The sequence below is a fragment of the Oryzias latipes genome, chromosome 6 (assembly GCF_002234675.1).
Source record: "Oryzias latipes chromosome 6, ASM223467v1".
NCBI lineage: Eukaryota > Metazoa > Chordata > Actinopteri > Beloniformes > Adrianichthyidae > Oryzias > Oryzias latipes.
The window spans coordinates 28,493,009-28,519,253 of NC_019864.2; the positions used below are offsets into that span (position 1 = coordinate 28,493,009).

The 26,245-nt window shown below is 40.4% G+C and overlaps 1 protein-coding gene across 2 annotated transcripts in view; it reads left to right on the plus strand.

The window, feature by feature from the left end:
- The first annotated feature begins 4,116 nt into the window (after nt 1-4,116).
- The window catches only part of cdh13 (cadherin 13), a 347,025-nt gene continuing 324,896 nt past the window's right edge, over nt 4,117-26,245 (plus strand). The window contains exon 1 of one of the 2 annotated variants that reach the window (XM_020704255.2): nt 4,117-4,712. In XM_020704255.2, the coding sequence (XP_020559914.1) occupies nt 4,668-4,712 (45 nt within the window). In that variant the 5' untranslated portion in view covers nt 4,117-4,667. The remainder of the gene's footprint in view (nt 4,713-26,245) is intronic. The other variant, XM_011476480.3, reaches the window with a different exon arrangement.

Genomic DNA, 26,245 nt, shown 5'->3' on the forward strand with positions numbered 1-26,245 from the left:
ACGGCCTTTAGTCAGAACTGCACTTACGGGTGGATACGGGCTGTCTGCGGGCCAAAAACGAGCAAACCTGTATGGAACCTGCAAGAAATTTCAAGGTCATCATAGAATGCTTGGTGAGCCAGTAGAGAAAAAATGTTCGTACACATTTTCAACGAGCACGCTACGGGTGACAGATCGTGGTGAAAACTTAAACACAGAAGGGTGAGTAAAGGTGAAGCAGGTGAGATGCAGGCATTTTTTTATTTTTTTTACCCCCCCCCCCCCCCCCCAAATCCTGCAGACTACACAAGAAGCCCGTTCCTGCTGATAAGAGCTCCTTGTGTACAGTCTGGCTGCAAATATTTCTGAATATAGACAATGTGTAGTTTGTGCGGGCATTCCTACAAGCATCCTACAGGCAGTTATGTATCAGGTGCACAGCCCGTGCACACAATCTGCACGCGGTCAGTAAGGGTCGTATTCACACCTTATAAGTACTAATGTGGGTGGTGTAAGAACACGATACATCTGTCACGGCTGGAGGGACGGAAACCAAAGTGCAGAGAGAGGAATCAAGCCGAGACTCAGGAATGCGCTTAGGAGCGATTTAATACTAACAAAAAGCGTCACAAGGTGGGATCACAAAAACACAAAACTCCTCATGAGAGGGAAAACTGCAAAAGGCCAAAAAGGGAAAAAACTAAGCAAAAGGCCAAAGGACAAACAGACCTCAGTGTTAGCTGAGCATGAAAACCACTGACCTAACAGGGACGCACCGACACTGAGGACTGAGTAACATCAACTTAAATAAGCATGATTGCAAAGTGCAGGCAGCTGTGCACTCCTCCACCGAGAGGACCAGACAGGAAAGGGAGGGGCCATCCAGGAGGAGCGACAGCTGACCTGCAAAACACAGAGGCAGTCAGGAAACAGGAACATCAGCATCACCTGTACATCATAAATGGTAAATAGTGTATATACTGGTACATTTTCCCCCTGTTTTATTGCATTTTAATATTTGCGGTTTCACATATTTGCAGGATTTCTTTCAGTCAAATGACTCCTCCGGCTCATCGCAGAAGCTCAGACAACTTTAAATGCTTGAATGACACTTTTGGGTCCGACTGAGGTGGTGCTGGAATTTCTGAGGAAGGCGGGGCGGAGATGAAGAGCACACCGGCCCATCGGCCTCCAAGAGCTGGTTCCGCCAATTGCTATAGGTTTGTGCCCATGCATGGAGGAATGGCATCAGCTGACTCAGAGGCGGCTGGAAAATATCCTGATACGCTGAAGAAGATAATCGTGGAGGATAATTAGAAAAATCAGACTGGTTTCTTGAACATGACAATGAGTTCACTGGTCTCAAATGGCTTTAACAGTCACCAGATCGGAATCCAAAAGAGAACTACTCAAACACAGCTGGTGAGTGTATATTTATTTTGATTGCTTAGAAAAACCCAATTCCCAAAAAATGTGTGACAATCAAATAGTAACAAATGAACAAAACACAGTAGTTTAAAACTCAATTGAAAGAAAATTGGAAAAAGCAGAATTGCTTTGTTCCAAATGTTTGCACACTAAACTCCTCAAACTTTTCACAAATAAAACAAAATCATCTGTGATTTAGCCTTTTTAGGTTGTCTTGAAAACATTGAGTATTTAGGTTTTCAATTGAAAACTGGGTTTTTTCAAAGTATTTGCACATTTCATAGCTGCTGAGACATCGTCTCCAGATGTATGTTTTCTTTAACCGTGAGAGCTTTTTAGTTTTCTCCTACTTAGCAATCATCGCAACACCTGCGTGATCTCTTTCTGAAGTTGCTGTTTGTTGCGTCTGTGTCCTCATGTGTCGGTCTGTGTGTTTGTCTTTGTGTAGGTGTGAATCACCAGTCATTTCCTGCACTGCAATCAGGCAGCACACCTGACGCGCATACACTAATTATGCTCTGCAGTATATCTTCCCCGGCATCTCAGCATGTGTCCTCTGTATCAACCTATGGCAGCAGCTTCATCACAGAGTCCCCGGCATCGTATCCATGGTCAACCCTTTACTTTCCTGCAGCTCGTTTGTCTTTGATTTTTGAGCTGCAAACCAGCTCTCAGGTCCAGCCCTGCTCCACTTAACCAGCCTAGCGCCCAGCCAACCTTTGTCAGTTTGGCTCTTGCTCTGCCACTTCCAGCCTGGCCTGCTCACTAACTGCCTGACCCTTTCAGCCTGAGTCTCATCACGTCTGCCACTGTCGGCCAGCGACCCTCCCACCCCCACCCAGTCGGCTTGGTCACGAAGCCAAAAAGGTATGAGAAGTCTTTCTCTGCATTGGCAGGTCTGAGCCCGAGCTGGCCCTTGGGGGGCTAAATATTCACGCCATTTCAGACAAACATCATGTCTGTTTTATAATGAAGGGAACAAATTATGTAGGTTCACAAATGATGTCCTGCAGAAACACCTTACTACAGTTTTTCAAATTCATCATAACTTCCAGGAATTAAACAAGCCTTAGGAAGCTGAAAATGTTAGAAGATGCAACTGAGAAGCTGCTGGGACCTCTCTGTTTTCCATATTCATGGCTGGTTTTCTCCAGGCACTCGGCCTTCCACAGTCCAAAAACTTGCTTCATGGTTAATTGGTGACTCAAAGGTGTGACTCTGTGTAGTAGTTTGTCTCTCCTGTCCAGGGTGTACCCTGCTTTTGTCCTCTTAAGTCCCATTCCAATCTTCTGGTCTATTGTCAAAGTGTTCCCAGTGGTCTTTTAATCCACTATATCAAAGAATTTGGAGACTTTTTCGTTTTTGGGGGATTTAAGATTAAACTCTTTGAAATCCATAAAAAAATAAACTTTGCAAAATCCTTTTTGTAAGATAGAATAAATCATGTTCTGTTGGATTTCATGTCCTGAGACAAAAACAAGTTTATGCTAACAATAATGTTAGTTAAAATGCAAAAACATTGACGTGTTCAGGAAAAAACACTTTATTTACACATCGTCTGACATTTAACTGACACATTTTGAACTTGGTGTAACTGCACTGTAAAGAATTAATTATCCTAAAATTTGTTTTTTTTCTTCAAAACCCAAGTGCTAATTTTAAAAAGTGAATAACAATTGAGTTATTGTCCCAATAAACTTTTAAAAATTATCTAAACTCTTCCCGCCAATTTTTTTTTTTGAGATTTGGGTGGCCATGGTGCAGCTGAAGGGTGGTCGACCCCTAATTGTAAAATTGCTGGTTTGATTCCCGCCTCACACGCCTATGTGTCGAGGTGTCCTTGGGCAAGACACTGAACCCCACCTTACCTCTGGTGGAAGGTTGGTGCCAGTGTTTGGCAGTGGAGCCGCCACCAGTGTGTGAGTGTGTGCGTGACTGTAAAAGCGCTGTGGGCCTTCGAGGAAGGTATAAAGCGCTATACAAGTGTACGCCATTTACCATTTTTACCATTTAATGGAAGCAGCCGTTTAGGAAAATGCCCTTCTACTACCTCTAGTGGGGTGTAGAGGAACTGCAGAGCAGAAAACGGGGACCAAATCATAAACAATGGGTTTTTAAGGAAAGTTTTTTATTTATTTATTTATTATTTTTTTTTAACATGCTGATGAGAGAGAAGTTGATACAGATGGTCATGTAGAGTTAATTGTCATTATGCTGTTTTTCAAAAAACCTGTGTCGAACATAGTTTCTGCAGAGTGGCAATAGTTAATTAGATCTATGCTTCGGCATTGTGGGCGTGACTATTAATTTAGATTAAGCCTTCCCTCGTTCCCATCATCACTTTGTTGACACCCTCCCGCTGTCTTGCAGTCCCTCTCACCTCCAACCTTAGATTCCTGGTGAAACAATATTAGAGATATCCAGCTGTTTTAAGTCCTCCACGGTAAGAAAAATGCGACAAGAGCACGTTAAAAACACCAAAAACAGGATTTTCATTGGAGTGGGATTTTAGCAGCTGGATAGAGGCTCCATCAACCCCAGAACCCCAAATGGGAATAAATGAAAATGGATGGAGAAAAACTAGAAAGTATTTTATGAATTCGAATTGAACTGTTATTGGAGTTGTTCTAATATTCAGCTTTATTGTGTTGTCAAAAACATTATCTTAACCCCCACACACCTTTTCTTTTTTTTTTTTTTTTTTTTTGGCAGGCATTGCTGCACATTGGATACGTTCCTTTTGCCCTTTCGTAAATACTGAGTGAAAAACGACAGAAACCGTAAATCATCTTAAACCTGAGCCCATCAAAGCTGTCGGGACTGGAGCCATGAAGTCATCTGTCGAGAAAACAGTCAGAATCGGGGAGGATGCGGGGAACAGACCGGCGGGGCGCAAGACGATCGCTGGAAACTCCGCACAAAAAAATTCAGACATCTTATTTTTTCTTTTTTATAGAGAGAGAGAATGAGGAACCTCTGTTAGAAACGAGCCCCTGTCCTCCGCGCCACCCCCAACCCCCCCAATCTGTCCTTCTCATAAATCCATTGGTTGCGCTCGCGCCTTCATATCCAGCGGTCTGCTGCGCTCACACTCACTGCAGTTGCATTTGGGGGAAGTTGGCAGCCGGCGGCTCACAGGAAAGGCTTCCCTCTCCTCCCGGCGTTTGGACTCTGGAATTATGAGCAGAGCTGACCCAGCCTCTGTCGCCCAGTCTTGAATCTGTTTTGTGACACACCGACCGAGAGAAACTGAGACCACCATGGAGATCGGAGTCCGCGTCCTGATGGCTTTCCTGCTCCACCAGGTAAGGAAATGATGGGTGCGAGGTTTTCTTCACCCACACCGAGAGCTGTGGGGCTTCTAAGGCTCAATAATAAGCTCACCAAGTTTGTAAAGGCTCTAAAACATAAGCATAAAGAGAATAGAATTAGGACTAGATGTTGTTGGATTGTGCCTAAACAAGTTTGCTCCCGTTTGGCTGGTTCCGATGCGCGCGTGCTTCTGTGTTTGGTACCGACTGGGGGACGTAAGGTGTCGTCGGGCTTTGCTGTCTTGTCTCTTGTACTTTAGGGATTCCCGTCACTTTGTGGGGGCAGAGCGCAGAGGTTTGCGCCTGACGCGCAGAGATTTGCGCCTGACGCACAGAGGTTTGCAGGTTGGACCCCGCTTCTGTGTGCAAATCACGGCTCCGGCTCTTGTCTCCAGTCACATCTACATTCCGCTCAGCCACCAACTTGATCGTTTCTGTGGGCTTCTGAGGGAGCGTGTGTGAGTGAGGGGAGGCACAGACACAGGAGCACGGAGGAGAGGAGAGCAAACCGGAGGCTGGGAACTAACTTGGTTTTTATTTCTCTGTCTTGTTTTTTCATCTAAACTCAGAGTCTTTTCCATTTCTTCCCACTTTCCTTTAGATATATAATTTAAAATGAAAAAACAACATCTCTGCACACCAGTGTCACATTTCTTGTATTGCCTTCTAGTTTGCTTGTTGTGGTGGATTTTCTGAATGGAATCCCAGAAGCTCTGCGACATCTGACCTTCTGAGGTCAGATGAGGTTCCTCTAAAAAAAAAAAAAAAAGAAGCCAGATTTTGGTCAACAGAAGTCTTCAGAGTTTTTATTTACTTTTTAAAGAAAACAATCTGAAATTTTGAGGAGCAGTGCCAGCTAATTTCTAAATCCCTCTTTCCTTAATGCACAGACAGAGAGAGAGCCCTGAAGCATGACAGGCAAACAGCTCATTTGAGAAACTGTTTTGCAGCTTCTCTCTTTTCCTCTCATCCTCTCACTCCTTTGCTCATCCAGACTTCTGAGAGACTGCAGCTCATTTCTTATTTGGCCTGTGTAGGCTTAGTGCACACTTCCTGCTTAGTATCTGTGTATTGTTCTTTTTTTAATTAGATAAGCAGTTGGTTCATTTCCACATTGTACTTCAATCCTCTAATCTGCTGCGATCATGACTCTGGCTAACAGTGTTTCGAAAGAAATTATTTAAGTCCCTGTATTATTGATTAGGGCCTGGCCTCTTCTAATTTTCTCTTTTTTGCCACTTTTGTGAGTTTTTTTTTGTTGAGTATTTTAATTGACCTATTGGAAACTTTAAAGGGCAAAAATATTTTAAATCATTCCAGCACACAAACAATTAGCTTCCCTGATGAATATTAATCCTTTAAGTTCTCCATCATATTTTGTGTTCAGAACTTTGCAGGTATTACAGTTTGATACTCTCGGATGGACTGATCGTCTCAAACTCGAAGGCCAAGCCTGCTGTCTCCTCTAAGACTCTGTGGAATGATGGGATACCGGCAGTTTGGAATGCTTTTCTTTTTCTTTTCAAACTTCAATTTGATGAAATCTTTAAATGCAACATTACTGGTAGCATTTTGACTGTAAGTAAACCCCACGCTGAGGTGTTCAAAACGGCCTTTATTGGCCCTCCTCCCTCAGTCTGCATATTCGTGAGAACATCGTGCCACGACGACACTCGCAGCCAAGTGTGTTCTTCTAGCCAAGCAGTCACGGATGATAAGTTGTTCCACCTACCTTCCTCACACCATGCCAGCACACACAGCATGCATGCCACCAGCAGCCCCCTCCTTGATAATAAATCCTCACTTTCCAAATGAAACGGACTCTCCAGGTGGAGCGGCGATTCAAAATAAGCACAGCGCAGCCGTGAGCAGCAGGTGCAGGGATTTTTCTGCCATTGTTTTCTTCCTTTTCCTCTGTGACTCTCAGCTCTCCACATTTCATGCTTTTATCTATTATTGTACATCCTTAAACTCCCTCCTCAGCTCCTGTCCCCCCCCCCCCCCCCATGCCCTCCAAACCAGTAAAAAAAAAGAAACTAGCTGTTTGTTTTAATCAATGCGATTATCCACCGTTTATTTTTTGAGAGCTAGTGGCGTTTTCTGACTTCTACCTCTGGGACGGGGATGAGTTAAACTCACGGTTTAAATTCTGGGCTGGCACCTGGGTGTGTCTGTGACAGATTTGCTGGCGTGGACGTTTATGGGCGCGGTGACCAGCAGACTGTTAAAGTTCCCATTTAAGTTAGTGCAGGCCTGAGGAGAGAGAGTGGTATGGAGAGACATGGAGGGTCATGGTCTTCAGGAAATATGCTTCAACCACAGGATGGAAGCTCGCTGTAGTGTCCTGTTACTCATTGATGGAGCTCACTTTTATAGTTCCAAATACAGATTAAAAGCAGACTTTTTTTTTTTTATACATCTGGTGCATTTTCCTTGTTATGCATTTGATCCTAAAGCAGTCGTTTGATCTGGTATCATAAAAAAAAAAGCAACTGGTTACTTTTTATGCATAATCTTATTTAAAACATCACAAATAGTTTGAGATTTGAAGAAACAACAGGTGTGTTATTTATTTATTTATTTTGTACTCTTTCTAATGATATTTTCCATCAAAATGACTTGACTCGTTAGGAGCTTACGTATCGTCCTCTGCAGAGGATAATGAAGGATGCCTGCTATGAACTCACTTTCTTGAGCTTTTGCCTTTTACGAATACAGCAGATGGAGCCTGTCATGTCCATCATTTGGGACAATCAATTATCCCCTCAGAAGCAGACCCACAGCTAACTTCTTTAATTTCTCTCAGAGATGTTTCTTCATGTGAGGACTTCCTTTAGACCTGCCATCGCTCTGCCACCAAGTTCTGCTTTGGAGATGGACTTTTTCCATGAGTTTTGTTAAAGGGTGACAGTACTAAAGCCTACAAAGTCTAATGATGACACTAATGGGGAATGCTGGTCATTAAGGCAGCTTATTCCTTTGTGTCTTTCCTCTTCACCCCTATCCCTTCCTTCCTTCTTATTCACCCCCATCGCTTTGCCTTTGCTGCTTCATCACCAGAATTCAAAGAAAAGTTGGACTGGAAAGAGTTTTTTTCGTATTAACCAAATGAGAAATGGCAAAAGTCTGTAAAGAATAGTGGAAATGGTCGAGCTCGGTCTGGACACATGCTGTTGATGTGGTGCCAGCATCAGTCGGTTGTCTTCTGTGTAGTTTTGGGGTTTTTGTTCTCCTTCACTTGCCATGTGTTTGTGCCGTTTCCTGTGTGAAAGCACACAGCCCATCACCGAATGTTGTGTAAGAGCTCTTTGCAAGGCCCTTTTCCTTTTTATTTCTGGACTTTGCTGGTATTGATAGAAAACTTTAAAAGCTTCCAGTAAATAAAGCACACAGCCATGCATCCTCACACTCAAAAGTTACAAGTGAAAAGCCCTCCTGTGCCCACTCCCACACCCACTCTTTGCTTGTAACAGTGGAGCCTGAAGTGGTGACACGTTTTGTTTCTCTGTTTTCCCCTGTGCCGGTGGGTTGAGCGGCACCAAACTGCATTGGACTCTTGAGGTCAAACACTATCTAAACTCCACTGAAGGAGGTTGTGACCTTTGATCCAGACAGTCTCCTTCAATCTCCCTTTCCTTGATGCTGCTGCTGCTGAACTCTCTGGGCGAAGGGAGAGGATGGATAGGAGATGAAGTGAAGGAGGGCGAGGTATGGAGGCAGCGAGAGTAGTAATTAAAGTAAATACGTCCCCTTCGCGGTCTATTAAAATCTGCCTGCATTTGATATAAGTGGCCTAATTATGCAAAACACATTGGACATTGGGTGATTTACTTGTGAAATGTGCCAAGTGGAGAGGAAAAAAGAGAAAAAGCTTTGTCCCGAGAGAGCAGATTAATGGCTTATTTGTGAGTATAGACAGACCAACATGAGCAGACACACAAAAAAGTCCTTAGTAATCATGTGTGAAGGACACAGTGGTGGAGTCCAAGGCTGTTGCACTAGTTCATCACACTTTCATCTCGGTTTGATCTGCTTTTGTCAATTTAGCGGTCAGACAAGCAGATAAACATGCACGAAGATAAAGTGGGTGACGGCTACATAAAAGGCCGCACAGACTGCGCTCAAGATAATGAATAAAAAGAAAAGCAGCTTTGCTGATCAGAGGCAGTATCTGAAATGCCTGCAAGCAAGGCATGGCACCCAGCCTTCCTCTACCCTTCTCCATCTCTGGCCTTATGCCTCCTCCTCCTCCTCCTTGTTCATGATCTGCTCTAACACCCTTCGTACCACATCAGGGATATTCATGTAATGTTCACCCACTCTTTTTGTCTCAGCAGCCTCTCAGACATCCAAACATGCCCCTCTCTTCACACTGTAAGTGACACGCCAGCTCAAGGCTGTGCTTGGTGGGTCAGGAGCGCGAGTCCTTTTCTCAGCATGATTGCAGCGGCTCTCTCTACAGCCACAAAGTGCACCAAGCTGCCACTGGCACAGTGGGAGTATTCATGTAAAAAGCTACCGCTTTTTTCTCTTTAACAAAGGCAGAAAGCAAAGATACTTTAAGTTGCATTAGTCTGTCATTGAGTGAAGCTCAGCTATTGTTTTTTTAATGTTCAGTTCAGGTAATGAGTAGCAGATCATTCCTGACTGAGTTACTCACTGCAGGTCTCTGAACATTAAACTTTTCATTACAGAAAGTTGTTAATTATACTCACAGGGTCAAATGTGATGATGGAGATTTCCGATTGCTGAACATATTTTTCATCCTGTTGCTAGGGAGCTTCCATCCTTCTCCTGCCATATGGTTCCTGCTAACGCAATTCACCAAACGCCTATACTGACGGGCTAAGAGGTTGCAATGAAAACCATATAATGGAAAGTTCCATCTGGCTTGCTGCTCTTATTAAAAATAATTACAGCTGTTTTATGTCTTTATGTTAAATGCTCGTATCAAACGAAATGGTGCAGTGGGGAATAAAAAATGAACTGTAATCTGCTGTGCTCGTTTCATAGATTTCGTTAGAAAAACATGCAAAATTAGAAGCCAATTTAACCCCAGTTGAGCTATATGCAGCACAAAGTAAGATAAACACCTACAGGGTCACTTGCGTGCTTTAAAGTTAGAATTTTTCAGCAACATTTGCTTGATTAAGTGTAGAAATATTTGCGTCTTTAAGCTTTACTTCATTTTCATGTGCTTCCTGCTCTAGGCTCACCTTGCATGATCTTCATGAACTAGTTTACCTCTAGCTCTTGACTGAAGTTTTGCTCAGCAATAGTGTTAACTCAGCTCAATTAACCTTTTGATGTTTCTTTTTGAATCTAGTTAGATGGGAAAATGCAGGTGGGAAGAAGCTCCAGGCGTCAAAGCGCTGTTGAGCGAAAAACCAAAGTTTGGTTTGCTTTTGGTTTGTGCTGACCGTTTAGAGCCGCACGTCTTATGTCAGTGCACTGCAAAAACGGAAACCTAAGACACTTGTTTCAAGAAGAAAAATATAATTTTCTGTCTCGCACAGAAAATAATCTTAAGAAAGTTTCTCAAACGTAAAATAATCATGTCTTAGTGAGTGCATTTTCTCTTAAAATACATATTCTTGGTCACAGCATTTTTCTTACCCCATTAGCAGATTTTTATTTTGCTTTTTTGCATTTTATCTCTCGTCTTTCTGTGAAACACTTGCTAACCTAAAGTCAAATTCTGTTTATTTAATTTTTTTTTTGTTTTTGTAGTTTGTATGTTAAACTTGGTAAGAAACTGAAGTCCACACAGCCTTTTTTTTCCATCTGGATGAATGAAAAACACTAAACTTCCACAAAAAGTACAAGACAAACAAATGACGATGTAATTAATTAAAAGACGTTTCTTTACTTTTCTTTACATTTTCCCCTGTGGTGGACTGGTGAACTGCCAGGGTGTAACCCGTCTTTGTCCTGAAGTAGCTGAGGGAAGTTTCAGCAAACCCTTATGATTCTTGCACACAACAAAGCAGGAACAGAAGATGGATCCTCGTTTAATAATAATAAAAAAAAAGTCCTGCTTGATTGAAGTCCTTATCCACTCTTCTGCATGCAGTACAGCCTCTGCTGTCTAGATGGCGACAGAATGCCAAATATTTATTGCAGTGATGTCAGGTATAATTGTCCCATGTTAATGCTGAAGCTGTCTCTTAGCAGATTTGTTCAAATATGTTATATTTGCTTGTTTTTTTTATTCTTCTAGCAGATGTTTTGTAGAGCCAGAGTGGTCATTCAAACCCCTGAGCCAGAATGTAATAAAAAAAAAAAAAAAAACGGACAGAGATTGGAGGACTTATTTGAACTGAACGCACAAAACACTGTACTGGTGCCGAGGCAGTCAGGTCGCTTCCAGGCAATTAGAATTGCTCTTCCCACTTATTTCTTTTGATGTCTGCATGTGGGGAAATGAGAGTCACTGACAGAGGGGGCTGCTACTTCAGTTGAATTCTTTTAAACACAATTAATGTGGCTCTCTATTCAGAGGTTTATCTCTTATTAAGGCAAGCAGGTTCTTGGCTTTGAGCTTACAAATGAATTAAATGACGGGGCAGGAAAAATTAAAGCACATGAAAATACGAGGGGAATGGATTAGTAATAACCTCAATGATGGCTTTATGTCCCGGTTTTGCTGTATTCTGAAGTCTCAACTAATAGAATTTTAAGTCTGGACTGGGATATGAAATACAGACAATGCATCCATTATCTATGAGGTTCATTTCTATATTTGCAGGACTCGTCAGTTATTTTTAAGGACCCTCGTATAAAGAGCTACATTCTTAGCTGAGCTACTAGAAAACATACTAACTTTCAAGAAGCAAATATAATCATTTTTTATCATTTCTTTTTTGTTTGGGACATTTCCATCAAAAATTCTTGGATTAATGAACACTTCCTGTTCATTTAGCCATATTAACTGTTATCCTGTGCAGAGATGAGGGAACTATAGTATAGCGTGACAATTGGTGATTTTATTTAATTATTTTCTGCAATCCTTTGTTTTATGAGGTACCAACAGAAATGAAGCATTCATGTAAGTGATGGAGCTGTGAAACAAAATAATCTAATAGCAAAGCTGTCACTCAGCTGATCCAGATGTTTCCATTTGAACATGCTTTTGGATTTTACCCATCGACTGTAAAAGAGAACTGGAACGAGTGAGTGTGACCTGACCAATAGAAAATGGTTACTTCTGGTTCCAATGAAACAAAATTAGTTTAGTCTCCATTTATTTGGCGATATGGACGCCAAACAGCCAGACGACATCATAAGCAGTGATTGGCCTGAAACGGTTTGAGTCATCACTTCTATGGCAACCACTCTCTCCAATCATCAGTGAGCTTGTTCACACCCTATCAAATGAAATGTGTCAAATGGTTTGAATGTTGGACATGGGGGGCCAGCAGACATCACCTACTTTTGTTGAGGCATCTCATCTGATTGGCCAGTTTATATCTTTAATAACTTGCACTACAGAAAAAAATAAAATGGAAAAAAAGGATAATCAAGAAGATGTTTTAAAAAGGGAGTCAGAGCAAGAATTGTTATTCTGACCAAAACACACTGAGTAACAGCTGTTTTTTCTCTCTAGAGAAGTCTATGGGATTTTGGCTTCTTGGAACCTGCGATAACTTCCTGTTTGGAACGCCAGGGGGGAGGTGTCACTCGGTCCAGTTCTGATATAAAGTCAATGATTTAACCCTGAGACTCTTTCGTCTTCTGACACTTGTAACTTTAAAAACAAGCGATGTTTTTAAAAAAAGTATAACACAGGTGGTTTAACTTATTTCACTAGGTCTACTACAAGCTTTTCTATGCTACTTTTGTACAGAAAATGGCCTTTAATCAATCATCCAAGTTATGTTTATGGAACACAAACGCAGATGCATCTGCAGATATAAAAAAAAAAACACAATAGCCATTTTAGAATCATTTCAAGACTATTTAAACTTCCTGATTGTTTTGTTTTTTTATCCGAACAGAACTTGTATTTGCAAATAGTAAAGACACTTTAGCAGCAGCAAAAAATAAATAAATAAATAATCTGTAGGTTTGAGGAAATTCACACATGTTCAGAAAAATTGAGAGCTTTTGGTAACGGTAAACATGCCAGAACCCACATGGGATTGCTGAGGTAACATGCCTGGGCATATGAAATTGCAGATTGGCCCAGGAAGGCATGTGGAGGTGGCTTGTTCACCGCCTCACACATGGTGTGACGAATTCAAAGTACAGGAAAATATAATCGTGATTAAAAACAAGGAGTCACAGGGCCAGTTGGTGTTTTCTACTAGGCAACCCTGATCCACCAGCACATAATGGAGTTGGCCTCCACCTTCTCCTTATCTGAACTTCACCTCTCTCTTATCAAGTATAGGGGAAATGCTGTTGTGCTATAGGATTTCTGCCACAGAGCCTCCCTGAGAAGCGAGCCGACTGGATTTGATTTTCATTAGGATTGCATGTCTTTACTGTCACATCCCTTCCCCATCTCACACGCTTTGGTGGACACAATTTTCCGCTGGGGTGGCAACCACACTGACGGCTTGGTTTTTTACGCTGCAGCAGAGTCGCACTGGGTGGCCGGTTATCAGTGCATTTACCATTCCAGACCCCCTGTGGCTGACCTGCTCAAAGAGGACTTTTTTTTTTTTTCTGTGACCAACCGCCACGCTCCACTGCCACACTGACATTCACCACCTTGAGAATTACAGTGAGTTTAGAAGGTTGTCAAAATTCAAAGGAGATTCTTTTCATACTTGGGATGGGCACAAGTATATTCATGATCAAATAATGCAGTGCGACACAGCTGAGACAAGCTGCTCTTCCACTGAGCAATTGGTATAGATCAGTCGTGGATAATTATTTCTAATAGAGCCAGAAAAGGAAGTGGTGTCCTTCCTAGCGAGTTAGGTTGTGTGTACTTTTGGAACCTGGAGTGTTTGGCTTGACCTTTTTTGTCTTTAAGATTAAATTTTCTATCAATAAATGGACTGGCAACTTCCTTTATTAAGTTTAGCCTTTGCAGTAGGAATCAGACTGGGGAATTTAAGTGTAAAGTGAACTTGAAAAACTTAAAAGTATAACCCGATGAGATGTAGCATCCTTCTTCCGAGATGCCGTCAAAAATCTAATCTCATAGAGCTTTGAATTTAAACGCTTGTTGGGTAATGTATTGTTAATTTTTGTAACAATAAAAAAGGACATCTGCTTTGTGTGCCACAATTAGTTAAAGAGGACAAAATGTGATCCCCAAATATTTTTATTAAAAAACACATCAGAGCCAATAAAGTCTAAAATAGTTTAATACAAATCATTTAGTGACTCATACGATTGGCAGGGTTGCTCTTTACTAACACCTCTTTACTAACACCTCAGAACCAATCCACAGAGATTATTGTAAGGACCACTCCGATCATCTTTTCAACTATTTTGAGGTCTTTTAATCATGATTATGCCGTTTTTAGCCAAAATCAGGTAACCTATGTTGTTTTCTAGGCCATAGTTTCTGCAGAGCGGCAGGAGTTCATTAGAAATACTTCTTTGAGTTGTGGGTGGAAACTTTGGAGCGGAGTAACACTCACCTGTCCAGCATATTATATACATCACAAATAACCTTTTAAACTGCATTTTTTGTCTGCTCCTGATTCCCAATGATTTATAATGAAATCCTCAGAAATGCAATTTTAAGGTTAATTTTCTTAATGAATGTCCTTCATCATCAGAAAATGCAACAAGATGAACATGTCAAAAACACCAAAATCTCAATCTTCATCGGAATTGGTCTTTGAGGGGGCACACATGAGCATGCGAGACGATCTTATAAACAGCTTCAGCATTGTAAATAATTGGTAGCTTCAGTAACAGTTTTTTTCAAGTTGACCTGGTAAGACGGAGAGATTTGTAGAAAAGCAAAGTTCTATTCATATGATGAGAGCTTTTCCTTTGTAATGTGAATTGAAATGCATCATAAATGTTAACTAAGAGCCAAAAAAGAGACTACAAATTTAAACCCATTAACATTTATTGTTGGCATTCCATCTAAAAGTTAATTGATAAAGTATATGGTTGACCGCAGATGTCATACATTAAAACTGCTTCATCATCAACCCAATTTTGCTCTTTCTGTTAGTTGAAAATCAGACCATGAGGACTCTTGGATATAGCAAATATTATAGCCAGAGGAATGGACCAGTGTCATCTACATATAATTTGAGAATTTAAAAATGTCATTGAAAGTTCTCCTAAGTCGGTAGAGAATTTTAAACTGATTTGACAGAAATCATTGATAAAAACACGAAAAGGACTCAAAAATTAACCTGTGGTACACCTTAATATATAAGATTTTTAAGTATGAGATTTTAATCTAAATAAAAAAAAACACCCTTTAAATATCTTACTATTGTAAAGGGGAAATTATTTTCCAGCCCTGCGACAGACTGGCGACCTGTCCAAGACGTACCCTGCCTTCGCCCACGAGTGGTCGGGATAGGCTCCGGCAGCCCTGTGACCCCAAAGGGAACAATACAGTTTTCGAAGATGACTGAATGACATTATTTTCCAAGTATAAAGGTAAACATTTGAGGTTTTTGCTTAACTCTCAAGAGAGTTCAGCTTACTGTGCCTTGTTGTTTGGCTGCTAGGGTTGGCATTGGTTAATGAGCTCCTGCGTGTCACATAAAAACAAAAAGGGGGGGGGGGGGGTCAGAATTGCTAACAGATGTCTAGGAAGACAACTAAGACGAGCATATGAGGATTGTCGACTTATGACAGGAAAACTGATAGGAGGTAATATTTTTAGCAGCTCCTTTAATTTATATGTATTTCTTGGTATTAAAAAGTTTTATCCAAATTCTTATGCATAAATGAGTTATTAAATTATATCTGCTTATTGCTGTAATTTAATACAGATTACAATTTAAATTAATTAAAAAATAAAATATTAATTTAGCTTTTTAATATTTTTTAATATTTCTTTGAGATGGTCAAGTAGCAGTGGCTATCAGCGTCTCTTCTTCCTCTTTCGGCTTCTCCCATCAGGGGTCGCCACAGCGAACGAGTCGCATGGTAAACTTGGCAATGTTTTACGCCGGATGCCCTTCCTGACGCAACCTTCTCAAAGCAACCGGGCTTGGGACCGGCACATGGATAGAGAAGGGAACAGGGAGCAGGCCGGAGTCGAACCCTGGTTTCACAGCCGGAAGGCGCCGCAAACCAGCACGAGCTAAACCCAGTCAGTGTCAGTGGCTATCGGCGTCTAATTGTCTTTTTCAGCCGTAAAAAGCACTTAAGCTTTAATCAGATTATAGTTTTTCGTATTAATGGAGTTTCACATTCACAAGTCCTCTTATTTTCGGTTGTCAACTTTTCCTTTACCTGAAAATGCAGTGGACTGAAAGTAAAGCTTTGACCTTCACCTTGAACTGCGTCACTATTGCAGACTGAGTGACAAGTGGTAGGAAGTTAGAAATATTGCACTGCGAGTATAATTGAACTACAGCATTCACTCCTAATGCTGTGTTTTAGTTGAAACAAGCAGAAACCCAAACACTTTAGAAAACAAATGAGTGTGTCAAGCATTTGACTCAACTGCAGGTGCTCCTTCATAACACTCCACATCAAAAGTGCGCAATTTATTCACTCTCCGCTTCTGATTTTTGAAGAGGCCTCAACACCCACCTTTTGCTTTTACAGTGGGTAGGTAAACGCAGCTTCTGCTGCTGCAAGCTTAAGTGAAGTTAGGCAAAGAAGAGGTAAAAACTGCACAGGAGGAACACTATTAGCATAGAGTTGCTAAACTACTGTAGTACAAGAAGTTTCTCTTTCCTTCTTCAAATGTGAGTGGAGATCATTTCAGACAAAAACTTGCGATTTCAGAAATAACACGTCGACAGCTGCATTTGAGTATAAAAGGGAGATAGATGGAACCACTTAAAGCGCTTGCAGCTTCTGAAGGAGTCTTCCTGTTCAATGCTGCTCATGTTAATGTAAAGGTCTTTGTCCTAAGTGGGATGTGTACCATAAAACTACATTAACCCTGGTGCTATCTTAGATGACCCCCCCCCCCCTTACTTTGACGTGTTCTCCCTACCATGACAAAGGTGGATAAAGGTGGAAAGATGTCATGTAATCCATGGACACCAGTGAAGATCACAAATCATTAAAGAAAAAGGTTCAGAGCACTGTCTGGTGGGTCTAGATGACCCCACTCCCAATTTAAAGTGCCTAGGATAGCACAAGGGTTAAAGCTGCAGAATTCCACCAAAGTTAAATATATAACGTTAAACAAACACAAAATGTATTAGGGGCCGAAAATAAAATACATATTTTTGAGAATAATTTTGAGAATTGATCAAAGGTGATGGATGATAGAACAGACATTTACATAGACAACTGCATCAAGGGGGCAAAAAGAACCATTCATCTTGGTTTTATTTTTTTATGACTAAACGTCTGCGTCCCATATTGATTTTTAAATGTCTCTGCATTGTCTTTTTCCAGCTCAAATAAAACAATCTTATTCAAATCATTTAAGGCTCTTATTCAAAAATGTAAGCTGTGAGGAAAAATACAGTCGAACACAGATGACCCACAAAAGTATCAGGCCGGTCTGAATCAGACGAAAACCTGCTATTCTGTTCTGTGGGACAAAATATCTTATGATGTGACTTTTAGCACCTTTAGCCTCGTTTCCACTGAACGGGAGGTTTAGAATGGTCCAGGCGAGCATTTCCCCTCAAAGTTGGACCGTCATGGCGCATGCGGGGTGAAACGTAACAACAACAACAATGGAGGTCATCCAGTAGCTCATTTCTAGAATTTAATGTTGTGTGAGAGAAGATTACGGGTGGCGAAGAGGAATACAGTTACTCTCTTGGTGCCTTCTTTTGTCATAATGCCCTTTAGCCAATCAAGGGATTGCAAAGGTAGCTCCGCCCTAACCAGTCCGCTCTATTTTTCTATGGACCTACAACCATTGAGGGGCCAAAAGTTTGGCTAAATTGGTCCGTTTTATAATGGAAACACTCAAAATACTGGATCATACTGTACCGTACAGTATGAGGCGTTAAAACCGGACAGAGCTGAATGGTTTTTTAAAAGGAAAAGCAGATTTATTTATTAAAATTCTAAAAACTACAGATGGAGTCATTTTGACTGCTTTTGAAATTTGCAACCTTATAACCTGTCTTGAAAAAAACCTATGAGCCAATAGATCCTGACTTTTTTTAAAACGTGTGTGTATTTTATTCTAACACTGTTTTTAATCAAAATAATGTTAAAACGCAAAAGAGATCTGAGTATTACTACCTAAAATGATTTATGATACTTTTTGCTACATTTTCCTGATCTTTCTCCTACTCTGTTTTTGTTTTAATGCTCTTTCATCCTAAAACCTAGTTCTAAACCAGAGAAAGGCAAAAAATAAGAAGTACACAGCCATGGAGGTTGCCATGATTTGGAAAAGGCCTGATGAGATGAATAGTCCTTTCATTTATTGTCCCATCGGGTTACCTTTTTTCCCAAATACTTCTACATCTTTTTAAATTAATAAAAATTGCACACAAATATTGTCTGAGCATTGCTGTGGTAGACTGAGTGTTTGAGTTGCACGTCATGTAGTTTCACCCATTGACCTGTCTGATATTTCAAATTTTGACTGCATGATTGATTTTCTTTAGTTTTGACTCTCTATCTAGCCGCCGCGTTGGGGTGGATTTCAAATCTAATACCGGAGGTAGGGCTTGCATGAAAAACTGAAAAAGCAGTGAAAAGCTGCATCGGGGCTTTAGGTGCCATTTGTTTGTTGGACTGTTCATCTGGATCAGCCGTCGTTTTAATTGCCCCCACAGAGCTCAACTGTGATCCGCAGCAGTTGGCTTCACATACATTTGGGTCACACATGCTAATTTCATTTTGCAGAAGACATAGAAATACCTATTTCCCACAATTTGTCCCTTAGAGGAAGAAAACCGTCATCACTTTTGTTCTCACTATTTCCTCCAGTTAGTGAATAATATTTATCATCTGTGGTCAATTTGAGGTAGCGCTCAATGCGCTCCGTGGGGGCGGGGGGGTCCGGTGCAGGAGCACAGAACTTTGCACAAAGGCAGACGTAGAGAGAGAAAAAGTACAACTCATTATAATGGAAAACCAGTGAAAATGAACACGGAGGCAATAAATAGTTCTTTGTGGTTTCAGAAGAGTGACTTACATTCAGATTTGATAGACATGAATTTAGGCAAAACAGTTTTTTTCCACATCTGACGTTGAGCAGTGCCATAGACCACATGTGTTGTAACTTCATTTTGTGTCATTTTTCAGACTGTTCTAATAAAACCAGGTGATGTCCTGAACCAGATTCACACTTTGCTTTAAAAATAAAGTTAAATGAAAGAAAGAGGATCTTGTTTGTGCTGTTCTTCCCTTAAGAATCTGTATATGAGAGGAAAAAAAAGTCAAATAACAAGTAGTGAATTAATTTTTCAAATTGGTAAGGAGTAAAGTCATTTATTACAATTGGGTCCAGTAACCTAGTAAAATAATCATTTACTTTTTAAAAGTAATTTACCCAACACTGACATTTGAGGTGACATTTTATCTGCATATCCTTAAAACTCTAAAACTAAAAAAAGTGAATCAGCTTTCAGAAATAAAACATTCAAAGTTTACCTTCTGATTCTAAAATATCAAACATCCTTTATTTTAAATGAAAACACTAACTGACTGTAAATGGAAATCTACAGTCTATTCCATAAGAAACAGAAACAACAGGAAAATAATCCTGATTGACCCATTTGTCATGAGAACTGCTAAGAAATTTTGAGATCTAAAGCCGGAAGTCACATTTTCTTACATAGTCTTAAAAGAACCAGTACAGTCACCAACCGTTGGCCGGGGGGGTGGCTGCCTGGAGCGTGGGGTGGGTCTCCTTTGGGGGTCCTGGCTCGTACCTGGGGTTGGGGCGGGGGGATGCCTAGAACTCCTGTGTGGTGGTGGGGTGCTCTTCTGGGGCTGTGGGCGCTCTTCTGGGGCAGGGCCCTGCGTTTGACCCTACCGGCGCGGCGGGGGGGCTGCTCTCCTGGTGGGGCTGGAGCTGCACTCTCTGTCCCCCCATGCCTCCCTGCTCTCTGGCTCTGGGGGCCCCCATGGCAGTCCTGGTGGCCCTGGCCTGGGTGCAGGATGTGATCGCCCGGGGGGCTGTTGTTCTCTATCTGTTGGGGGGGGTTCTAGCTGCCGCTACTGCTGTTGGTGGGGGGATGGCTGGGCACTCGCCCTCCTTCTTTTTACATTCCATCATCCATTTTAGAACATAAACACTCACTAAAGCACAGGTGTTAGCTCACTTTTTCACAAATAGTTTGCGTGACAACACTAGTTGTTTTGAAGGCATAGGTATGCGTGTGTGAACAATATTTGTAATGTGTACATTTTAACATGTGAACATCTTTGGAGCCAACAGTTGTGTTTATAACATTTGAGTGTGTGTGTTGACAGACCCCGCTCCTTCTAGATTTGGATTACATCTGAACCTCACTGTAATTAGTACAACCATCCAGCAACTTGTTACTTTATGCTGGTTCATGGTTTTACCCCCCCTTCCTATAATCACCCTCCAATCCCCCCCTCTCTCTAACATCCCTCTCTCTACTTCCCTCCTTTCCTTTTCCGCCTCATCCAACACAAAAGATTATCAAATATGACTAAAATGAAGAAAGTTTGGCCTCGATTACAAAAGGGGTTTATTCAGACATACCTCTGGTTTGTCAGAAGATTCATAACCCCTGTTGTAAAAGTAAAATATGTCCAACACAAGAGGCCTTCAGCTCTCATCTGTTTGCTCCGCTGTTGGACAGGACAAGTTTAAAAAAAAGTACAGTCGCACCTTTTATCTTCACTGGAAGTTATATCCACCCAAAAGAAATCACCTTTTGTGCTTTTAGTCTTTTGTGTAATGATAAACACGACTGCTCAGACATTACATTTAAATAAATATTGTTTATATAGGGTTTATTGTATTTTCTTTTTTTGACTTGTTTTGATCCTATTTACCAACGTTCTGTTTTTTACACCGTTACAGAATCTGTAACTAGTTCCTCAAAACACCAAATTGCTCGACATCAGTCTTCTAAAATCACCATTTTGACACAAGCGTTTCTGTTTCCACCTCACTGTGCTTAAAGGAGCAAAGAGGAAACGCAAAAAAGGGAAAGAAAAAAAACAGCGATTCTAAGGGCAACTTCAGTGTCAGGGTAATGATGCTGGAACATGGAAAAGTTTGGGGATTTGAAGCAAAGATAAAGGTTTTTGGAACCAGAGGGGAGGAAGTAGAGTGTCTGTCGGCGCTCATGCGTAGACTGTGGGTGGACAGGGTAGCTGAGTTGCTGCATTGAAATGGGTCCTGGCAGAGCCATTTTATGCGTGGAGATTTACCTGGGATGAGAGCGAACGACCCTTTTTCACTTACCATGAATATTTATCTAGCAAGAAAGTTCACAGGCGTCTGCCCGGAATGACAAATTGTTGCATTCAAAGCTACGATCTATATGCAGTTCTCATATTCCCACCTGCAGCTGTCTGTCATCTAACCAATGGTCCTATTTTCTATTTTTTTGTGGACTGGGAACATTAGGACAGCCGATTTACCCAAGAGAGCCAAAATAAATCAATAGACCCAAATCTCTTTTGGTGCACACAGTGTGGAAAGTCCGGAATCCATCCAATTTTGGCCAAAAGACAAACATGATTCTTGTATTCTGTTTTGTTAAATAAATTCTGACTTTATTTATTTATTTTAAGATGTTCGCCAACAAGCCTTAACCCATTATTAGACAAAATCCTAGAATAAAATAACTAAAGTCGCAGAATTTTCATTCAAAATATATATAAATTAATATAATAAAACAAACATTTAAAATGAATCACATCCTAACCAGCATTTTTCTTTTTTTTCACATTTGAGCTGGTTGGCTGATGTTTGGATTGCGGTAAAGTGAAAAATTGAGTTCACCACAAACACCTACCGTTTTGCATAAAAGCTCTGTTATCAGACCTAATAATTGCTGTTCTTTTGATCTATAATCAAAGTGTTCCCAGTGGTCTTTTAATTAAGATTATGCTGTTTTTAGACTAAATCTATTTGCCTGTTTCGATCTCTAGGACATATTTTCTGCAGAGCGGCAGGAGTTCATTAGAAACTTGGAGTTGTGGACTGAACCACTAGCGGAGCAATCCCTCTCTCCTATTGTTGAGAGCTTTCTCTTTACACACTTTCTGTCAGCTTACAGCCCTTCACACCCCCAACCTAACAATACCGGTGCAAAAAAAAAAAATGTAGAGCAATATTGGAGCTACCCAGCCATACAGTTTGGAGCCAGACTCCTGCTCATATGAGGAAAAACGAAGACGATCATGTGGATGGATCAGAATGGAGTGAGCAGGGAGCTTGGTCTTTTGAACAACCATTTGCGTTTAGTTGTGGTGCAAAATGTGTTTTTTTTCTTTGTCTGTTCAAAACAGAAACAGGATGGAATATTAGAACCTTTTGTAAAATCACACAACTATGTTCATAAAAAAATATGGATAAATAGTAATGTTTTCATTTCAATAGACATAAAAATCCATGTTGACATTTAAACCTTGTGTGCAGTTAAATTAGCAATAAATGTTGTCTGACCCGACATGGTGGATCTGAGGATCTGTTCAGTTTACTCATCAAAACATTGCTAAATAAACTGAATGTATTTAAGCGATAAGGGAGATGTGAAAAACATAAAGGGTGCATTTGCAGCGATAGCAGCTGTAAATTTTAGCTTTAAAGACACATCTGCTTTTGCGAGGCTAATTGAGGTTGAGAGCAATGCAAGTGTTGCAGCAGGTTCCTATGCAAATCAATCAGTCTGCTGCAATTTTCGGGTAGAAAAATTTCACGATGGAAAAAAGGACGTTTTGGTGCAGCGTTGTTGCACCAGTTCAAGCAAGAATTGTCACGCAGATGTTTAATTTTCATACGGGATTTAAGTTACACTTTCATTAAAAACTGCCTATTATCAAAGTGAAGAACAATCCAAGAAAAAGGTAGTCAGCAAAATATCAAGGAGAGACTGATCATATTCTATTTTTATGATTGATCATTGTCATGCACAAAAGTTTTCTTCTCCTTGATTTGTTTCATTGCTGGAGAGTTTTGATGTCACATAAGGGTTTTATAGACCTCTACATTCATGACCAGTTTAATTTCCCTGCAGACTTTAGCCCCATTATCCAACATGGGAGAGCCACATCCCAGAGTTGAATGGTTGGATGGTTCACAGAAGCTCAGATGTCCTGTATAACTATATAAAGGCAAGCCCAGAGTCGTTAGGCTATAATAAAATGTCTTGTACATGATTTTCATGAACAAATATGGCTCTATAGCGGAAATTGAAACAGTTTCTGCTGTCATAATCTCTGTTCGCTCGAGTAGCTGTCTGTGTGCTCTCTAAACACCCCTTTTATTATCAGATTATCAGACATGACTGCAGAGATTTGGAGAGAGATTCGGATTTAGGCTGGATCATCTGTCTGCATTCGGGCATTAGCTCTGGCATTAGCCTGAGCACTGCAGGCTGGATGAAGTCTGAAGGCTTGAAGGCACAACTTCAAAAAAAAAAGAAGAAAAAACAGCTCTTCCTGTCTTTTATTTAGATATTTTTACTGCTGCAGCTTTTTGCATTTCAGTGTTACATTAATCAATGCAGCCTTTCATCTAGTTTAAAGAACCGTTTTATCCAAATAACATCAGTCTTGTTATTATTCAGCTTTCTTTTTGTGAAAGGTTGGTATTAAAGAGTCTCATCTCTACATCATAAAATGTAATTGTATAAGGAAACGAGAAACTAAAAATGCTCCACGGTGGAGAAAACAGAGCAGAGTAGTGTTAACACCTTCAAGAACCGTAACAATAATAGCAAAGCCTTGCTCTCATCGTATCTAAAAATTCCCCCTTTTCTTGCAGGTAAATAGAAAGGCACGTTTGGTTACAACGGTGTGTCAAAGTAATTGTGCATGAGTGGGTGGGTAAATGTGTTGGCCGGGTGCAGATGTTTTCTGTGAAGTTGTGTGCTTGTAATTATGGAGAGTGTGAAAGGGGAACGGTTTGAGGCTACTTTTTTTATCTAGCGAGAGAGAATGGGCTTTGTAGTAATGATTGGTAGGAATTAGGGCTCGCCTTTGGTATCTGGTGGTGGCAGACAACTGGGGAAACGAGCAGAGACTATGACAGGTGGTTTGTGTTTTCACCAAAAAGCAGAAAAAAAAACACCAAGGGTCAGTTTGGTCCGTTCTCATTATTCTACCCTGATCCAATTTCTGCAATGATAACTCTAGGAATCAGAAGGCTCTTACTGTATATTTTGTTTTAAAAGCTTTGTGACATAGTAGTGCAATAAAGTTCATAGTGCCTGTAGTTGTTAACTGACATCTTAGTTCTTTTGTAATCAGACGCGGGTTATGGTTGACTCATACCTGACACTTTTTGACGGACGTCTTCGAAACATGGTCAGGTATGTGTCAAACATAACCCGTGTCTGATAACCAAAGAACCAAGAAGTCAGCTTTCCGACGTGTTAAACCAATGTCTGCACAGATCTACACTCCATTGCGATGTGCTCTGCAGAAGCGTTTGATACAAAAGTCTGATGTACACGAAGGCAAGAGGGTGACTAACCCTCTCCCTCGAACACACACATCTCCTCCTCCAACCCTCCCAACTCTCCCAAACAAATGCACTACAGAGCTCTCTGTCCTCTCTGCATAATCTGCATCACTGAACTTCAAAGTAGCAGCAAATAATAGTATTATCCTGTCCAGGGCAGCTTTAGTGAGAACAGAATGAAGAAAATAGGATACAATTATGATGCAAAAATAGAGATTTCACAGCCGCAGTCAGTGCATCCAGAAACAGACAAACGTTACAGATCGCTTTGGTTGGTTGTTTGATCGGATGTTTCTACCGTTACCTGTTCTTCCTGATGAGTGGGTGTTGAGAGGATTAAAGAAAAAAGTCTTTCTCGTGCATCACTAGTGCGTAAACTTGGCAGCAGCAAACACTCCAAGCTCATTCCAGCAGTGACCTACGATGAATCATCTGAAGCTAGACTGTATTTTTAACATCACTAGCAGTTTACAGATCAATAAAGACTTTCCTTTCAGTGTGGTAAAGGCTACACATTATTATTACTATTATTATTAAACAGTGTATTCATGAAATGATGTAAAGGTCAGAGCTGCACAAAAATAATCTTTACTTTATCACAGTATACAATAAAGTCTTTTGCAGATTTATTTATAGTGTCCTTGTAAAATGATCCGACTCATCCTCCTACGTCAAATATTTTCCTTTTTCAAACTCAATTAACTCACCAAGGTTAAGGTAGTTAGGCTGTAAAGTTCTCGATATTATGGTTAAACTGCATGTTAAGTGAAGCTTTATGTCCCACTCTGATCATCATCTGATCTATTTTCTAAGTGTTTTATAATGATTATTATGCTGTACCCCATCGTCAGAAAATGCCACAAAAAAAAACACAATTTTCATCAAAATGGGTCTTTAAAGGTAACTGTTACAGCCCTATTGCATACCAGTATGTTTACATGTGTCAGAAAGATTTATTATTTATTGTTTTATTAAAATTCACAAGGCTTAGCATAAGGCAACTGCAAGGTTTTTCCTTCATTGTTACTTTTTAATTGGCAAATTAAAAAAAGGATCTACCTGAACCTTAATTTTTGCTTTGCTTTGTTTTGTAATAAATAAACAAAGTTGTGACCCTGAAATGGAGTTTTGAACTGAAAATATAATCTTTGCACATCTTGTTTAGTGGTGATAAGTTTACTGAAGCCTCACTGAAAGAGAACAAACAAGTGAAAAACTGGTAAAAAGGAAACTTCTGCTTCATATGTTTAATGACAGAAATACTATTTGTTGTACCATCATCAATTTTTTTGCAGGACATTTTAGGTGAGGCATAATTTTGAATAATTCAAACTTTATATAGATTCAAAGCTGAGTTGCTTTTTACAAGAACTGTTGACGGTAGAAAATACTAAGCAGTGTTTGCCTCGAAACAGCTCAATGTTTTCAGTAGAGTTAGGGAAACAAATTAGAAAGTATTGCCTCATGTAGTTTGAACCATTCTTTCATAATCTGAACCCAGTATTTTCTTTAATTTTTGGAATCAAACGTGTAGACGACACGACAACTTCGGTGATATAACCTGATAAATCTGTTTATCCCGTTTGTGAGGATTGTGCTCTTTAATTTGATCTCTTCCATCTCTTTGATCCATGTTCTTTTTTGATGTTTAGTGTTTTTCCCTTAGTCACAGTCTCACCTGGTTTCTTTTGATAATTATCCCCAACTGTCTTCAGTCAAATCATTCATCCACAGGGTTGTGGACGCTGTGTTTCACTACTTTAAAGTGCATCTGCCAGTTTAGTCGAAGTGTCTGTCTGAACAATTTCAAAATCCGGTT